The following is a 14,618-nucleotide window of genomic DNA, read 5'->3' as shown; positions in this document are numbered from 1 at the left end:
GAAGTGGTCTCCTGGAATGGTTTCTAATGAACATGAGCCTTGTCAAGAGTTCATTTGTAGAATGACTTGCCTTCTTAATGTGTTTGAGACCATCAGTTGTGTTGTTCAGAGGTAGGGTTAGTACACAATGGATAGCCCTATTTGACTACTGTTGTAATCCAGATTATGGCCAAACCAGATTATTTCATAGTTTTGATGTCTTCAGTATTAATCTACAATGTTGAAAATAAATAAAATAAATAAAAAACATTGAATGAGAAGGTGTGTCAAAGTAGTAGTAGTGTTTACTAATCTATCACAAAGACTGACAGGGGGTTGACACGGAGATTCACTGTAAGTAATGACCTCAAAGTTTGAACTTGCATCCTTAAGGGGGGGCGTCATAGCATACTGTCATACCACCCCCCTGCCGTAGGGGTTGACATGACAGAAAATATGTGTGGTTTTGAAACTGTGACTTTTTCAAACCACAGCATACCTTGAAACAATGACCAGCCCATGTCTAGGCTCCAATCACCTGCAGAAGATCATGTGTTAGCTGCTGCAGGTTGTAAGACACGAGGGCGGAGAGCACAAGAGACAGATTTTGGATTTAAATAAAATAATAATAATAATGAATTATTAATAATTAATAATTGATAGGAGTTATACAGAGCTTTTCTGGGTACTCAAAGACGCTTTACATAAAGTGCATGTACAGCTCGCCCAGCTCCCATCTTTAAGTAGGAAACATATTTTATCACATTTTTCAAAAGCATTTTCAGTGATCTAACATCATTACAGGTTCTTAAAATTAACTTTTATCAAACAACATAATATTTTAATTTGTTTAATTCACAGTGATTTTAAAAATATGTCAGAGTATCTCTGTCTTCATCTATAATTACATACTCCACTAGAAGTTAATTATTTTACCTCTAATCCATCCCACCTGAATCCTGCATACACAAACACACACATAATGCATGTTCGTCTCAGTCTAAGACACATTTCTATTTCTGTTTTCTTCTACCTTTCTCTGTCTTCTTTCTTCAGCTCTTCCAAATGCCACATATATTACAGAGATAAAGCTCCTCTCACTCACGCCTCTTCTTCACACAGTGTGCAAAATGTCACCAGGGCGGTGAAGGACCTTCAAATGACCTACCAGACAGGTTTCTTAACTCATTCTATCTGTGCTGTACAAAGACAGATACATACACTGCATTTCAAGGCACCAACACCTGACACACACAAACTAATGCAACATTAGACTCATAGACACACACACACACACACACACACACACACACACACACACACACACACACACACACACACACACACACACACACACACACACACACACACACACATCCAACCCAGGCGCAGGTGGAGGGTTTGATAAAAAACAAACACGTGAACACAGATGGATCTTGATGGTAAAGTCTCTTAGAGAGCAGAAGCAATTGAGAAATCTTAATTAAAAGTAAACTTTGGGCGAGATTAGAAAGCTTGCCCTCACTGTTAATGAGAGCATGCTGTTTATGAAATGTAAGCCTTCACAAACACATCGGCATGCAAATGAGAAAGTGTTTTAATAAGGACTTCCAATACGTTCCGTATTTTTAGAATCACGCTTAACAGGAAGAGTCACAGATATAGAGAAATGTGACACTTAAGATATGCAGTGTGAGCATAAAGCCTGGTGAGCTGTTTCTCCTTGTTGGAACGGATTGAGTCATGTAAAAGTTAAGTTCTCAAAGTCACTTTTCATTTATCCAAAGAGCCTGATTGAAATTTCCAAATACAGCACCAAATATCAGAACTTCAAATGAAGAATACAGCGTTATGAATAGATTTCCCCACCAATCTGATTCACAGCTTCACAACATCATGACTCTTTGGGATGCCACTATTGACATGGATAACACATGGTAATGTGAGTGTTAATGAGTTTTCAAAGTGCAAGTTGACATAGAGGAAGGCAGAGGGCGGTGAAAAGAGGTTGAGATGGGGGAGCAACTTTTAAAATTAAAATGATGAAATAAAGAATAAACATTTCCAGGCTGAGGCATTCTTGCGTACTTCAAACTAGAGTGATGCTCAAGATGACTTCTCCTCATACGGCAGAAGTTTTACTGAAGGTTACGGAGGCTGAGGTTGTTGATGTTGTAGCTAATACGACTGTAGCTGTTACAGGTAGAGTCATACAGGTTCAAATAATCAAGTTTGTTACATTTCAAAGTTGAAGCATAAAATGTGAAGAGATTTACAAACATTACTTTGTTATGCCTCCCAAGCACTAACATATATTCAAATGTGTGTTTTCCACTCTCAGTTTATGTTTATTCTATGGCTCTACAATTTGATCATAGCATTAGTTCAGGCAGGCCATGAATTATAGCTCCGCCCACAGTGCATCAGCTGCTGTTAATGCCAGCCCCATCAGCTGACAGCTCAGGCGATCACATCCACACGTACAATTGACAAACAGCAAAATGTGCTTTCTATTTAAACTGCTTCAGCCTGCTTCGCCTACATCCCTCCTCCACCCCAGCTCCTTCTTTCTGCTTTGTCTGATTTCACCAGTGTCATATGTGTTGTCACTGATGCCCGCTCTGTTCTGTACCCCGGGGTCTTTGCTGCTGCTCTCCCTGCCTTGACTTTTCAAATATGCACATGAAAGAGAATGGAGGTGTGCTCTCCCCGCCTCAGGCTTTGGCATTCCACGTAGGCACATGGAAGGGCAGGGAGCTCCCAGAACGGAGCCATACCACCAAATCTAACTTATTGCATGCAATAATTAATGAGAGTGGTCCTGACTGGAATGTAATTTTCAGACCAAAAACATGTACAGTTTTTCATGTCAGGGAAACCAGATCAAAGTTCAGTAAATAAAAACATAAATCCAGCACTTTGCCTTATAGCAGGGGTTCCCAAACTTTTCAAAACTCAAGTTTTGCTACAATTTTTTTTTTTAAGTTATGTTTTGGGGCCTTTTGCCTTCATTCAATAGGACAGCTGAAGAGAGACAGGAAATGTGGGGAGTAGGGAGCAGGGGAGGACATGCAGGAAATGGTCGACTGGCCGAGAATCGAACCGGCGACCCCTGCGACGAGGACTGTAGCCTCTGTATGTGGGGTGCTTAGACCGCTGGGCCACCAGCGCCCCTTAACTACTATTTTTGTGGACATTTTTTAATATGTACTATTTTAAGAGGACTTTTTCTTTTTTAATTCTGGAAGACATCTCACGACCCCCCATTTGTGTCTTGACGACGCTTTGGAACCCCTGCCTTACAGGACCTATTCTTCAGTTAATCTGCTATCTTGATGTCATTACGCCATGTGTCACGTATGGTATAGTATTGAATCAAATGGTTTGTTGAGTAATGTAGCATACAGTACCGTGCAATATAGCGCCATGTCATGCCATATCATACCATACTGTACTTCAGTGGTTCCCAACCATTTTTGATTTTTTCAAGTAATCTAAAATTCCATATTTGACCAATTATTGTAAAAAATATCCACAAAATTAGTTACATTTGAAATAAAATCCTAAAAATAAAAATGTTTCATTAGTTTACTGTCACTCTGTGTTGCCAGATGACTCCTGAGGTTGGGGTTAGTTTACACTTTATTCACAGCAGCAGGTTAATATACAGTAGTAGAGGAAACACAGCCACATGTGCATGCAGATAGGATAAATTATGTATGAAGCAACATTTAAACCCTTCAAGGGACAGAGGCAATCACAAGTCTTGTACACCTTTGTTTTGAAGTTTGGGAAACCCTGCTGTATTGCATGATGTTGTACCGTATCACACTGTATCATATCATATCATGTTGTTTTGTATATAACTATCATATTATATAGTGTAACACTTATAGAACATCAACATACTCATCTGTTTGTTACTTTCTCTTTCATGGCAGGAATGCATCACCGTTATCTTGAGCCGTGTGTCACGCATCATATCATGAGACACCTGATGATTCACACTTCTATATGTAGGAACTGAGTTAGTATCACAATAGCGGTGTTCTCTAGAGCCTGATTGATATTTATTCTGGACGATAGTAACAGGCCAATAAGAGACTTTCACAGATATATCAGTATTTAGTTATGGAACGTTGTTTGAAAGACCACATCATGCAGAAAGTAAGGGATAATGCATGGTTAGCAGGTTGTTAGGAGGGGTCTTGACCCCCCTGAAGGGGTTCTTTGTCCCATAACAACCTGCTAACCAGACATTATCCAGCTTATTACCCGGCTACTAACTTAAGATACAAACACGTTGGTAAAAACATTAAGTAAAGATATTTTATTGATCTAAAATGATTTATGTATACAGTTTTTAATGGTAGTCCCAGGGATTCCATGTCAGTCCGCTTTCCATGGTGATGGATTCTTATCTGCCTGTTGCGGTCGATTTAACATAAAACTGTCCTCATTCGGATTGATTTGACGTGATGTGTGATAAGTTTGACTCTGGTGTTGCTCATGTTAGTGAAAGTTAATAACCGCTGTCAAGGGGTTTGGACCAATCAGAATCAAGCATCTTACACAACCAGAAGATCAGTAAGAGAGCCGGGTAATAATGCTTCTTATTGTATAAAAGAGAGGTGTTATCACAAAGTTCTTCCTGCACAGCATGCATTGAGTTCATAGATCACAGTACTCACAGCTCTGTGCAGCATGTAGAGCATCACTGTGAAGAAGAAGGTGGTTGGGATAGAACATTTTTATATATTTATCATTTTATCTTTTATCTTGGCTATTTGTTGAAAAAGCAGCCATCAATTAACTCGGCATATTTAGTTACAAAAGAAAAGGTCAAGCTTATAGATTATTAGTATTTTTTTCCCTCTCTGATCAGTATCGGTCTATCTCTCAGGAGTCATATATCGGTCCAGATCTACTTTCCTGTAACTGCCCCTGACCGAGGAAGGGAAGGGATTACTAAGCGCTCTTTCTTTAGCCTCTTTGCTTTCAGAGGAAATGCCTCACAAGGACTTCTCTAACACACACTCTTTGTGTAAACCAGCAGGGATTTTTTGTGATGAAGTTTGAAGTGACGTTTTGTACGGTTATGTCTTGTTCTGATTTTACGAGAACACACCGCAGCCTTATTAGAAAAATAGGCCAGATGTTTGGCTCCCGTTCTGTAGCTTTGAAACTGTCGGGGGGGGAAAACATTTTGAATTCAGGAACAATAAATCTAAGAGTCTGCTGACAGGACTGCCTTTTACACTTTTGCTTTGCAGCTGAGATGAAGCGCTGCAGCCTGTGCCTTCAGTGATATGTTTTAGTATTCAGGAAGCATTTTAAATAACTGGAAAGGATTGTTTTCAGAGGAGGGAAAAGAAATGTACTTTATCTGGTAGTCAAACAGATAGATGTGTCTGACAAACTCGGTTCAGTGAGGTCTTACCCATTGTCCCTGCCCGAGGCAGACATCTCTACTGCAAGATCTCTCCGTTTCCCTCCGTTTCTGGAGATGCAAACACGCTCCCTGACCTTCTCTTGTTCTTTTCATATCTTCTCTCTTGGCCTGTTTTTCTGCCTCTTCTCTCACATTGTGTTTTTCTTTCATTCTTTTCAGACATTTCAGTCCAAAGAAAATTAATCTATTCTCCTCTGTCTTGCTGTTTCTCTCATATCACTTCCTACATGTGCCGGCCCGGGCCTCTCTCTCCTCTGCTACACCTTGCTACATAATAACACTGCCACTCTCTTCTCTTCTACCGCCTCTTACCCCCCTCCTCGCTCTCTCTCTCTTGCCTTTCATTTCCCTCTCTCCTTCGTTTGCACTTACCAAGGTCCTAGAGAGGGGAAATGAAAAGTCTATGTATTCTGTAGTGGTGCAGTGTGGCAGCGGGAGGGAAAACTGCTGTTTTATGGTTTTATTTATGGATCTGTAGATTTCTGGTGCTGTGCACATCACACGCAGGGGGCAGCGGGGGGAGCGACGAGGAGCCTGATGTGAACTGCTGCTAGTACCCCCAGTGGAGATGCAGACTAGCAACGAGGCAGAGAGGAATGCACGAACACATTTACATATTTTGGACCAAATATGCATTTCTTATGACCACACAGTCCTGCACAAACACACTCATCTCAAGCACTAATAAGAGGATCTTCATTTGCACAAACACATTGCACTTAAACAATTTCTCCTGCGTCTGTTTTCACTTTAGTCCTCCGCTGACTGATTCCACATCCCCAGCAGAGACGAGTTTTCTTATCTGAAGGTCAACTCAAGCCACAGCAGTGTTTGTCACCACACACTCTTCCACAAACTCAGCGGCGCCGTCATAAACATTTAATGGAGGCAGCTATCGTTGCACAGCAGATGGTGCTAACAGCGCTAGTGCTCGCCTTGGCTCATGTCATGACCAATAAATAGCCTTAAATATAAGGAGGTCGGGGAGAGAGAGCGAAGGACGCTGCTGTATTAAAATGAAACTCATGACTTCTGGAGGAAAACCAACATATTTTTCAGATCATTGAATTTCAGAATCGCTTTTTACTCCTGGGTGTGATCTTCAGAATATTTAATCTGATCAATCCCTCCCTGTGGGATCAAACTTGACTGAAACAATTCAACTCTTTTAGACATTCGTGTACACTTCTTTAAAATGATTCCACCTCTAAAGAAGAGGACTTTCTTTTTGTTTTGTTAGAGTAAGATATTACTTGGCTGAATAATATAAACTGTGCATTAACTGAAATCTGAGCCTCATCCGTCTGCAAACTGAAGACACCTGTGAGCTTAAGATTCAATCATTTCTTAATTTAAACAATAGACACTCTGAAATTGTTTGGTTCCTTAGATCAGAGCAGGCCCTGTTACATTTCTGTATTCCTCTGTTTCTCTTTCTGAATCTCCTGTCTTACTTTAAACAAGTACAAGTCAATTTATTTCAATAATTTACAGTAGCCTTCAGCAGGTGGCAAGAGAACAGAAGAATTTCTGCGAAAACACAGTCATGCATTCACCTCATTTCAGTAATTGGACAGCTCAGTATTGAACAAACATGATTTATAGAAAATGATTTTCTCTCTCGGACTGTGAAGCGTGGTAAAATTTGATAGCACACTGCTCTGAAGGAGTGGAGGCTCTTCCACCCTGACTGAGTGAGTTCAATTTGCCTCTGGATGACATGTCTGGTTAAAAGGAGACACGTGAGTGATGTGAAACACATTCACAGATAATGTGCAGAGAAGATGCTGGAGTACCTGGATCACAGAGACTAACTCTGTGTTAGTCTTAAGTTGTTATGTGTCACATTTTACAGCCAATGACAGATTTTATCCTTCATTACAAGTGATTATAAAAGATTAGCATAAATAAACAGAGTGCTGAATGACTGGAGGGGCAGCTTTGCCTGGCCTTGATACCAATCAGTATCTTATTACACAGCGACAGAAGCTTTATTCACATGGAGTCTATTAATCTAATTAGAACTGCTGTACCAGACCGAACTGAAAAAGTGCACCGTATAAATTCTTAATCAGAGTGAACAATCTCATTTTATGCTGAGGTGAAGTTTAACTCTTTAGATGAACCCAAAAATTATACCATGAAAGTGTTGAAGGCGGATTACTTCCAGGGTTTCTTCTTCTTCACTTGATCTCCATGTCAGTGAAATACGTGTGGACATAAAGGTGCAGATCAGAGCATTAGAATATCATGAAAAGTTCAATATTTCCCATCAGTTAATTAAGAAACTGAACATTTCTCAACTCAACTCAACTCAAACTTTATTAATAGAGCATGTTTAAAACAACCGGAGTTGACCAAAGTGCTGTACAGGACAAAAACAGCACAAATGACAAACATAGCATACGATACAATACTAAAATACAATACTAGAATACGTAAACAGTGCAAATGTATAATAAAATAAGATAGAATTAGAATAGAAAAATGTAATTAAGATTATGCCAGATGTCCACTCAATGTTGATTAAAAGCCAGGGAGAAGAGGTGTGTCTTAAGAGAGGATTTAAAAATCTCGATTGATCCTGCAGAGTGGATCTGTTGGGGCAGGTTGTCCCAGAGCCGAGGGGCAGCCGCCACAAAGGCTCGCTCACCTCTGGTTTTAAGCCTGGTTTTAGGAGTGACCAATAGCAATTGACCAGATGATCTCAGTGTCCTGGCAGGGACATGATATTGGAGAAGCTCGGTCAGGTACTGGGGGGCTCGGCCATTAAGAGCTTTAAAAACAAACAATAAAATTTTAAAATCTATTCTAAAAGCAACCGGGAGCCAGTGCAGCGAAGCTAGGACGGGGGATATGTTGTCATGCTTACGTTTTCCAGTGAGGAGACGGGCAGCAGCGTTTTGTACCAGCTGCAGGCGGTGCAATAATGAGTGGTCCAGGCCATAATACAGAGAGTTACAGTAATTCAGTCGACTGTTAATAAAAGCATGGATTACCGTCTCAAGATCTCTCTTTGTGGCAGGTATCCCTTTACTTTTGATAAAATCCTCAGGTGATAAAAACTATTTTTAACAACTGAGCTTACCTGTCGATCAAATTTTAGCCTGTCATCAAATATTACGCCAAGATTCCTGACTGATGACTGGATGTTTGGTGTAAGGGGGGACAGAAAACCAGCTGGAAAGACAGCTGGACCACATCCAAACATTATGACTTCTGTCTTATTATCATTTAAGTGCAGAAAGTTTGCAGCCATCCAGGACTTAACATCGTTCAGGCAGTCAATCAAATTTCTAACAGCATCATTGGATCTTGAGGTTAAAGGCAGGTAGATCTGGACATCATCAGCATGACAATGAAAAGAAACGTTATATTTTTTTTAAATTGACCCCAATGGCAGCATATAGAGCAAGAAGAGATTCAGCCCCAGAATGGAGCCTTGGGGGACCCCAGAGGTGAGAGGAGCTGAGGATGAGGTGAATTCACCTAGCTGCACAGAGAAACTCCGATCAGAGAGGTAGGACTGGAACCAAGAGAGGGCAGAGCCCGTAATGCCCACCCACTGCTCCAGTCGTGCCAAGAGGATCCCATGATCCACAGTGTCAAAGGCAGCTGTTAAGTCGAGGAGCACTAGCATGGCAGGGTTTCCAGAGTCAACAGTTACTAGCAGATCATTAAAAACACGTAATAATGCTGTCTCTGTGCTATGGCGTGATGTATTAGACTCATTACGTGTGAACTAAAATTTTTGAAGTGTTTTTTGTTTTTGATAATTACAGCCTGCAGCTAAGAAAACAATATCTAACAAAGTGAGAGTATTTCATTTTGAGTTTGAGTTCATCATTATTATTGACACAGAATTAACACATGTATCTCTTACATCGGGCTGCCACCAGGTCCGCTGTTGTCCAGCTCTGTGCTCTCTCGTCCCTCAACACCCATCTGCTACATTTTCAGAATGTAGCACTAGGGCTAGGCGATAATTCAATAACGATAATTATCATGATATAATTTTTCTCGATTTAAGTATAAAAAAAGTTTGATAAAAATGTGATATAAATACACCTGTAATTACACCCCCCAGCCACTTAAAATTGAGGGGGCGCTAGTGAGCCTTAAACGCTAGTTGCCACCCAATATTAGATAGAAGAAGAAGACAGCATTGAACAGCCAATCATGTCGCAGGTTGAGAGGTAGGCGGGAAAGTAAACACAGCTGGAATGAGCGACAGCAACACTGAAGAAAACTCAAAACCTACCAGCTCAGAGGAGCAGAGTCGTTAGTCTGATACTGTGTCGACTCTGAGTTAATTTTTAACTTAATACACTTCATTAAATCTACTTTCAGGGTGTGGGTAAAGGAAGAGCACAGAGACATATTCTGCTGTGCATTTCTAACACGTTTAATGTCCACCGCGACCGTAGGATAACTGAACGCTGAATAACTGTGATGCATTCACTGCATTGTGGGAAACAACATCACTCTGCCATAGCCCGTGATAATCTTAAAGGGGAGAGCACAACTAAAACAATACTCTATAAACTGATACACAGAATACTATTTGATAAATCTTTGTTGTAAACTTAAATTATGAAAATAACCTCAATCTGAGAAAAATAAGAATCTACAAACTAAAACTTCACAAAGATCTCATCTTACATTGAAGACCTGCTTCCTGTCAGCATCGTCAGAAATGATGGATTCAAGAAGTTCATCAGAAAACTAAATCCAGATACAAACTAACAAACTGTCTTCAACTTTCACTCAGGACCAAAAATCTGACTTTAGATTTAAGTGAAATCATGATTTGATAATTATCGTGATAACTATCGATATGAACTGATCTGAAATGTTTTATCGTAATAACATCATTTTCAATATTGCCCAGCACTATGTAGCACAGGGCAGGACAGTTGGAGTCATGTGACCAAGGTAATCACTGAATTAATGATTCTCCTCCTCCTCTCCTGATCCATGTTGTCTGTCTGGTCCTCTGAAAACCTCTGACCTGTTGACTCCAGGCCTGGCTCCGCTCATCATGACAGTTTGTTGTTGTAGTTAAGTGAAATACGATCTGGTGATAACACAGAGTGTTTTATTCTGAAAATTAACCGGATGTTTTCATTTTGTTTTGGTGCCTGACTTCCTGTCCCGCTCCATCTGCTCTGTTGAGATTGATGCGTCATGCTCCTGCATGCGGCAGAAATAAAAGTCTTGCATCCCTGATCTGTAGGGCTCAGACCTGCCAGATTAGAGGAAGTTAACAAGTTGACTAGAATAGAAACCAATCAGATCCGGTGCCATGGCAGATTGGAGATGGATTGGAGACAGACAGGACACAGATCTGGTGGAATTTGGCCATTATTCTGCTTAAGCACATGTAACCATAATCACAGGGAAGACTGCTGACTTGATAAGGAGGGTGATGATGAGGAGTTGCTGAAAAAGGATGGCTGATGGAAGTCAATTTTATTTCATTTGCAAATCAAAGAATCAGGAGGAAGGGACATAGAGTCCAAGGTGTTTGAAGTTCATTCTGAAGGTTCTGCAGTCTGTGATGGTTTGGGGTGTCATGTCATCTGCTGGTGTTGGTCCTCTGTGTTTTATCAAGTCCAGAATCTACCAGTAGATTTTAGAGCACTTCATGCTTCACCTGCTGCCGTCATGTTGTAAACACTGTGGCTTCTGCAGAGTGCTTTCATATCATGTTCTGCCTCCAAACTCTCATGCCCCCTCTCCACGGCCCACCTCTCGTCTGACAGGGGAAACTGAACAGGGAATTTCCAGCTCCTGAAAAATTCTAAAAAATATTAGAAGCTCATGTGAAAGAGGCTTGAAGTGACTGAACTGATGAGGGATAATGCCAAATGCATTGGTTTGAAAAGCTAGACCTTGAGGTGAGAGAGGTATTCATCACGTTAACTTTTCAAATGAGGTACGTGTAAACACCAGCCTGTAGCAGATCACATTGCATGTTGTTGCTGTTTTAATGGATTATGATAAATGATATCTTTACATGGAGGCCAGTGTCTTTGACTTCACTCTGAGTACTGAACACTGATGCAGCACAGATACTTTGATACTGAACTTCAAGCACTATAAAAAGCTTCACACAGCACCTTGCTCGACTTTTTGGAGAGCATTTTATTTTTTTAGATTTGAGTGAAAAAAGGAGCAGCAACAGTCCTCTCTCTCCCTCTCTCTGAAAATGGGACCCAACGCCCATAATTTCCCTCTCTACCTGTCCACAGCAGTGTGCAGTATCTGCCTGTGAGTCTCTCTCCTCGCCCACCCTCTCTCCTGGGTAATTTGTTGTGTAAATACGGTCTACTTACAGCTGACGGCCCCTTTCGGCTGTGGCGCTGGAAATGCAATTACAGGCAGCAAACATCTCCATTGTTGTCACTGGAGGGTGCGACGCTCATTTCGGCCCCCTCTGCAATGGGGGCCGTTATTGATCGGTATCAGCTTTGAGGAGGGGATTACTAATGAAGCCATCTGAAAGCCTTTTGTACTCGGTAAGGAGCTCGCACACGCATGTGTGTGCGTGTGTGAATGTTAGTTAATGGATGTGTGTATAAGAGGCAGACAGAGATAATGTGTGGTAGTAAATGTGGGTCGCCTTCCTGTTGCACATTACTTATTCTCCCTTTCATAGTGCTCTGCTGCCTCTGGTGGCAGCTTTGTTAATTGTCCGAGCAATCACTGTTTCTGAAAACATCCTCATGTTGTTCTGTCCTCTCTTTTTTAATATAATAACTAAATCAAACTTATATGATAGAATTACATTATTATACATTATTATATTCACGGAGCCTTTGCAGCATTTTTTGGCACTGTCCTGGGTACTATAACATTTTTCTTTATTTGTTTTAAGTTCATTCATTATAATTTGTATTACTGTTTTTTTACATGACAGGACAAAGGACAGAGTAGGAACCTTGGAGAGAGAGAGAGAACCTGCTTCGAGAACTAAAGCCTGCATACATGGGCCACACAATTTAACTACAAGGCCAGATCTGTGCCTCTAAAATAAATAAACAGGAATGTCTATTACTTCACTGTTGACTTATTTTAACCCAAACCCCTCATAACTTAGTCCCTAACCTTTAGGGTTGTTGCCATCATGGATGATCAAGCACAGATTTTGAAGAGAATCCTTTCTTGTTACCTTTTACCAGGACTTCCTGAAAGAAGGGATGCCTGGTTTGACTCAGAGATTAAATCTCATCCCCACTTTACTCAAAATCCGACCTGCAGGCCTTCACCACATGTCAATCCCCTCCCTCTCTTCCAAAATTTACTGCACCATCTACTTTCCTGTCCTCTTAATAAAGGGCAGTAAAAGTACAAAAATAATCTAAGACAGTAAAATCAAATCAGATCAAATCTCTGTGAGAAGAGGTTTTGGATCTCAATAGTTTCTATAAAGAATACAAATACAACAAAGTTAAAAGTCTTAGACTATCAATAGATTCATTGGGCTTACCTTCCTTATCCTGACTACTTGTTTATGATTTTAAAAGATTTGATTGAATGAAACAACCACCAGCACATTGAGGGAAAAGTTACATTTTAATACTCCTTTGGTGCCCCCGCCCTCTGGAACTCCCTCCCCAAACACATACGCAACTCCACTGACCTACAAACATTCAAATCCCACCTCAAAACACACCTCTTCAGAACTGCTTTTAACTGTTAATGTTTTTATTAGGGGTGAGCCCGACTAAGGATTTGCTTTGTCGAATCTGATTCATCAGATTTTGCCCATAGTCGACGAATAGTCAAATGTTTGTTGTTTTTCCTTATTGACCCAAAGTCTGCATGATGGTGACCGCATGACAATATTACACATAACCATTTACAATTAAGAGACTCGTAGCTTAAAGTAAAAGGGACAACAGAATATTATAAGTATAAAACTTAGATTTTTTTAATCTATATTGCAAAAACAACGAGGTGATGAAGGAGAGAAAACTCAAATAAGACCACCATCCGTTAAACATGGAACAACGCTCCGTTATAGAATAAGGAATCAGGAGATATTTAAACAGTGTTCACACAGAGGAGAGCAGCACTGCGGAGGGTAGTTTGTCCAACTTAAGACTAAACATTTGTATAATGTTCAAAATCAAACCTGAACCAGCTAAAGGGTTTTTAAATCTCTTAACAGAACCTTTTAAAACAGTCTTTCATCGCGTCTTTGTCGGCTTGAGTCTTTTGCAAATTGTTCGTGTGGAAAACCATCATGTGTACGGGCAGAAGTGCGCTCCTTGCTCTGTTGACTGTAAATCCTGTCTTTGAGAATATCCTCTCTGATGGTGTGGAGGTGGATAGGATGCTGTGGATTGTTTTTGAGGCTTTGCGCAGCTTTGGGTATCCCTGCTCGTTCTTTTGGCCCCGTACAGTTTTTGTGTGGTCCGGTAATCCTTGATCTCACAGTCCTCTTCATGAAGCTGCTCTTCATCTTCATCACTATTTTTTAGGATCAACTGAAGTTTTATTTTCTGACATTTTGAGCTGCTATGAACTTAGAAAGATTTAAAGGGCCAGCTGAGGTACGTCTGCTCCACAGGTCCTGCTAAATGGGAGAGTCCACCTTTAATTACCAGGGGAGATTTAATTACCACTTTAAGGAGATTTAACACTTCAAGAGCTGTTCTCAGAATTACATTAAATAAGTCTATATTTATATCAAAATAGGCTAAATGAGACACTATTTTTACAGGAAACAGGAAAATAATGTAAAATTAGACATTGAGCACCCCCATGGTTTGAATGGAATGATCCACATTTCATATGTATGGAGAGAATATTGTGTCTTTAATATGCAATCAAAAATAATGGATTTGAGAACAAAAAACAATTTTGCAAACAAAATTATGATTTGAAAAATATGAAATAATGCTATGAATAAAGGAAATATATTTGTGATTAAAAATGTATCTTTATAAATCCACTCTTTTTTTGTTACAAACAAAATTATTATTCTCACGAACCACAGATTCGTTTGCGTTTCCAGTTTTTGCGTTTGCGTTTCCAGTTTTTGCGTTTGCGTTTCCAGTTTTTGCGTTTGCGTTTCCAGTTTTTGCATTTGCGTTTCTACCATAGACTGTAAAAAAGGGTTTCTACATAACTGTCATGGGCGGGACCTCCCTTGGGGGATGCAAGAAGCCTCCTGATT

The 14,618-nt window shown here is 40.3% G+C and overlaps 1 protein-coding gene across 6 annotated transcripts in view; it reads left to right on the top strand.

Moving 5' to 3' along the window:
- The window catches only part of tpk1 (thiamin pyrophosphokinase 1), a 148,852-nt gene that overhangs the window by 117,250 nt on the left and 16,984 nt on the right, over positions 1 to 14,618 (top strand). For 2 of the 6 annotated variants that reach the window (XR_004634545.1, XM_034706638.1), the window contains one exon: positions 12,354 to 12,490. The exons of the other annotated variants lie outside the window; for them this stretch is intronic. Coding sequence is in view for 1 of the 2 variants with exons in the window: in XM_034706638.1 (XP_034562529.1) it covers positions 12,354 to 12,370 (17 nt within the window). In the remaining variant the exon portion in view is untranslated. Of the gene's footprint in view, positions 1 to 12,353; positions 12,491 to 14,618 lie in introns of those variants that run through there. 6 annotated transcript variants of the gene reach the window in all.

Source organism: Notolabrus celidotus, chromosome 17 (genome assembly GCF_009762535.1).
Source record: "Notolabrus celidotus isolate fNotCel1 chromosome 17, fNotCel1.pri, whole genome shotgun sequence".
Taxonomy (NCBI): Eukaryota; Metazoa; Chordata; class Actinopteri; order Labriformes; family Labridae; genus Notolabrus; species Notolabrus celidotus.
Note: the sequence above shows the minus strand (reverse complement) of the source record. Positions and strands in the feature narration are given on the sequence as shown.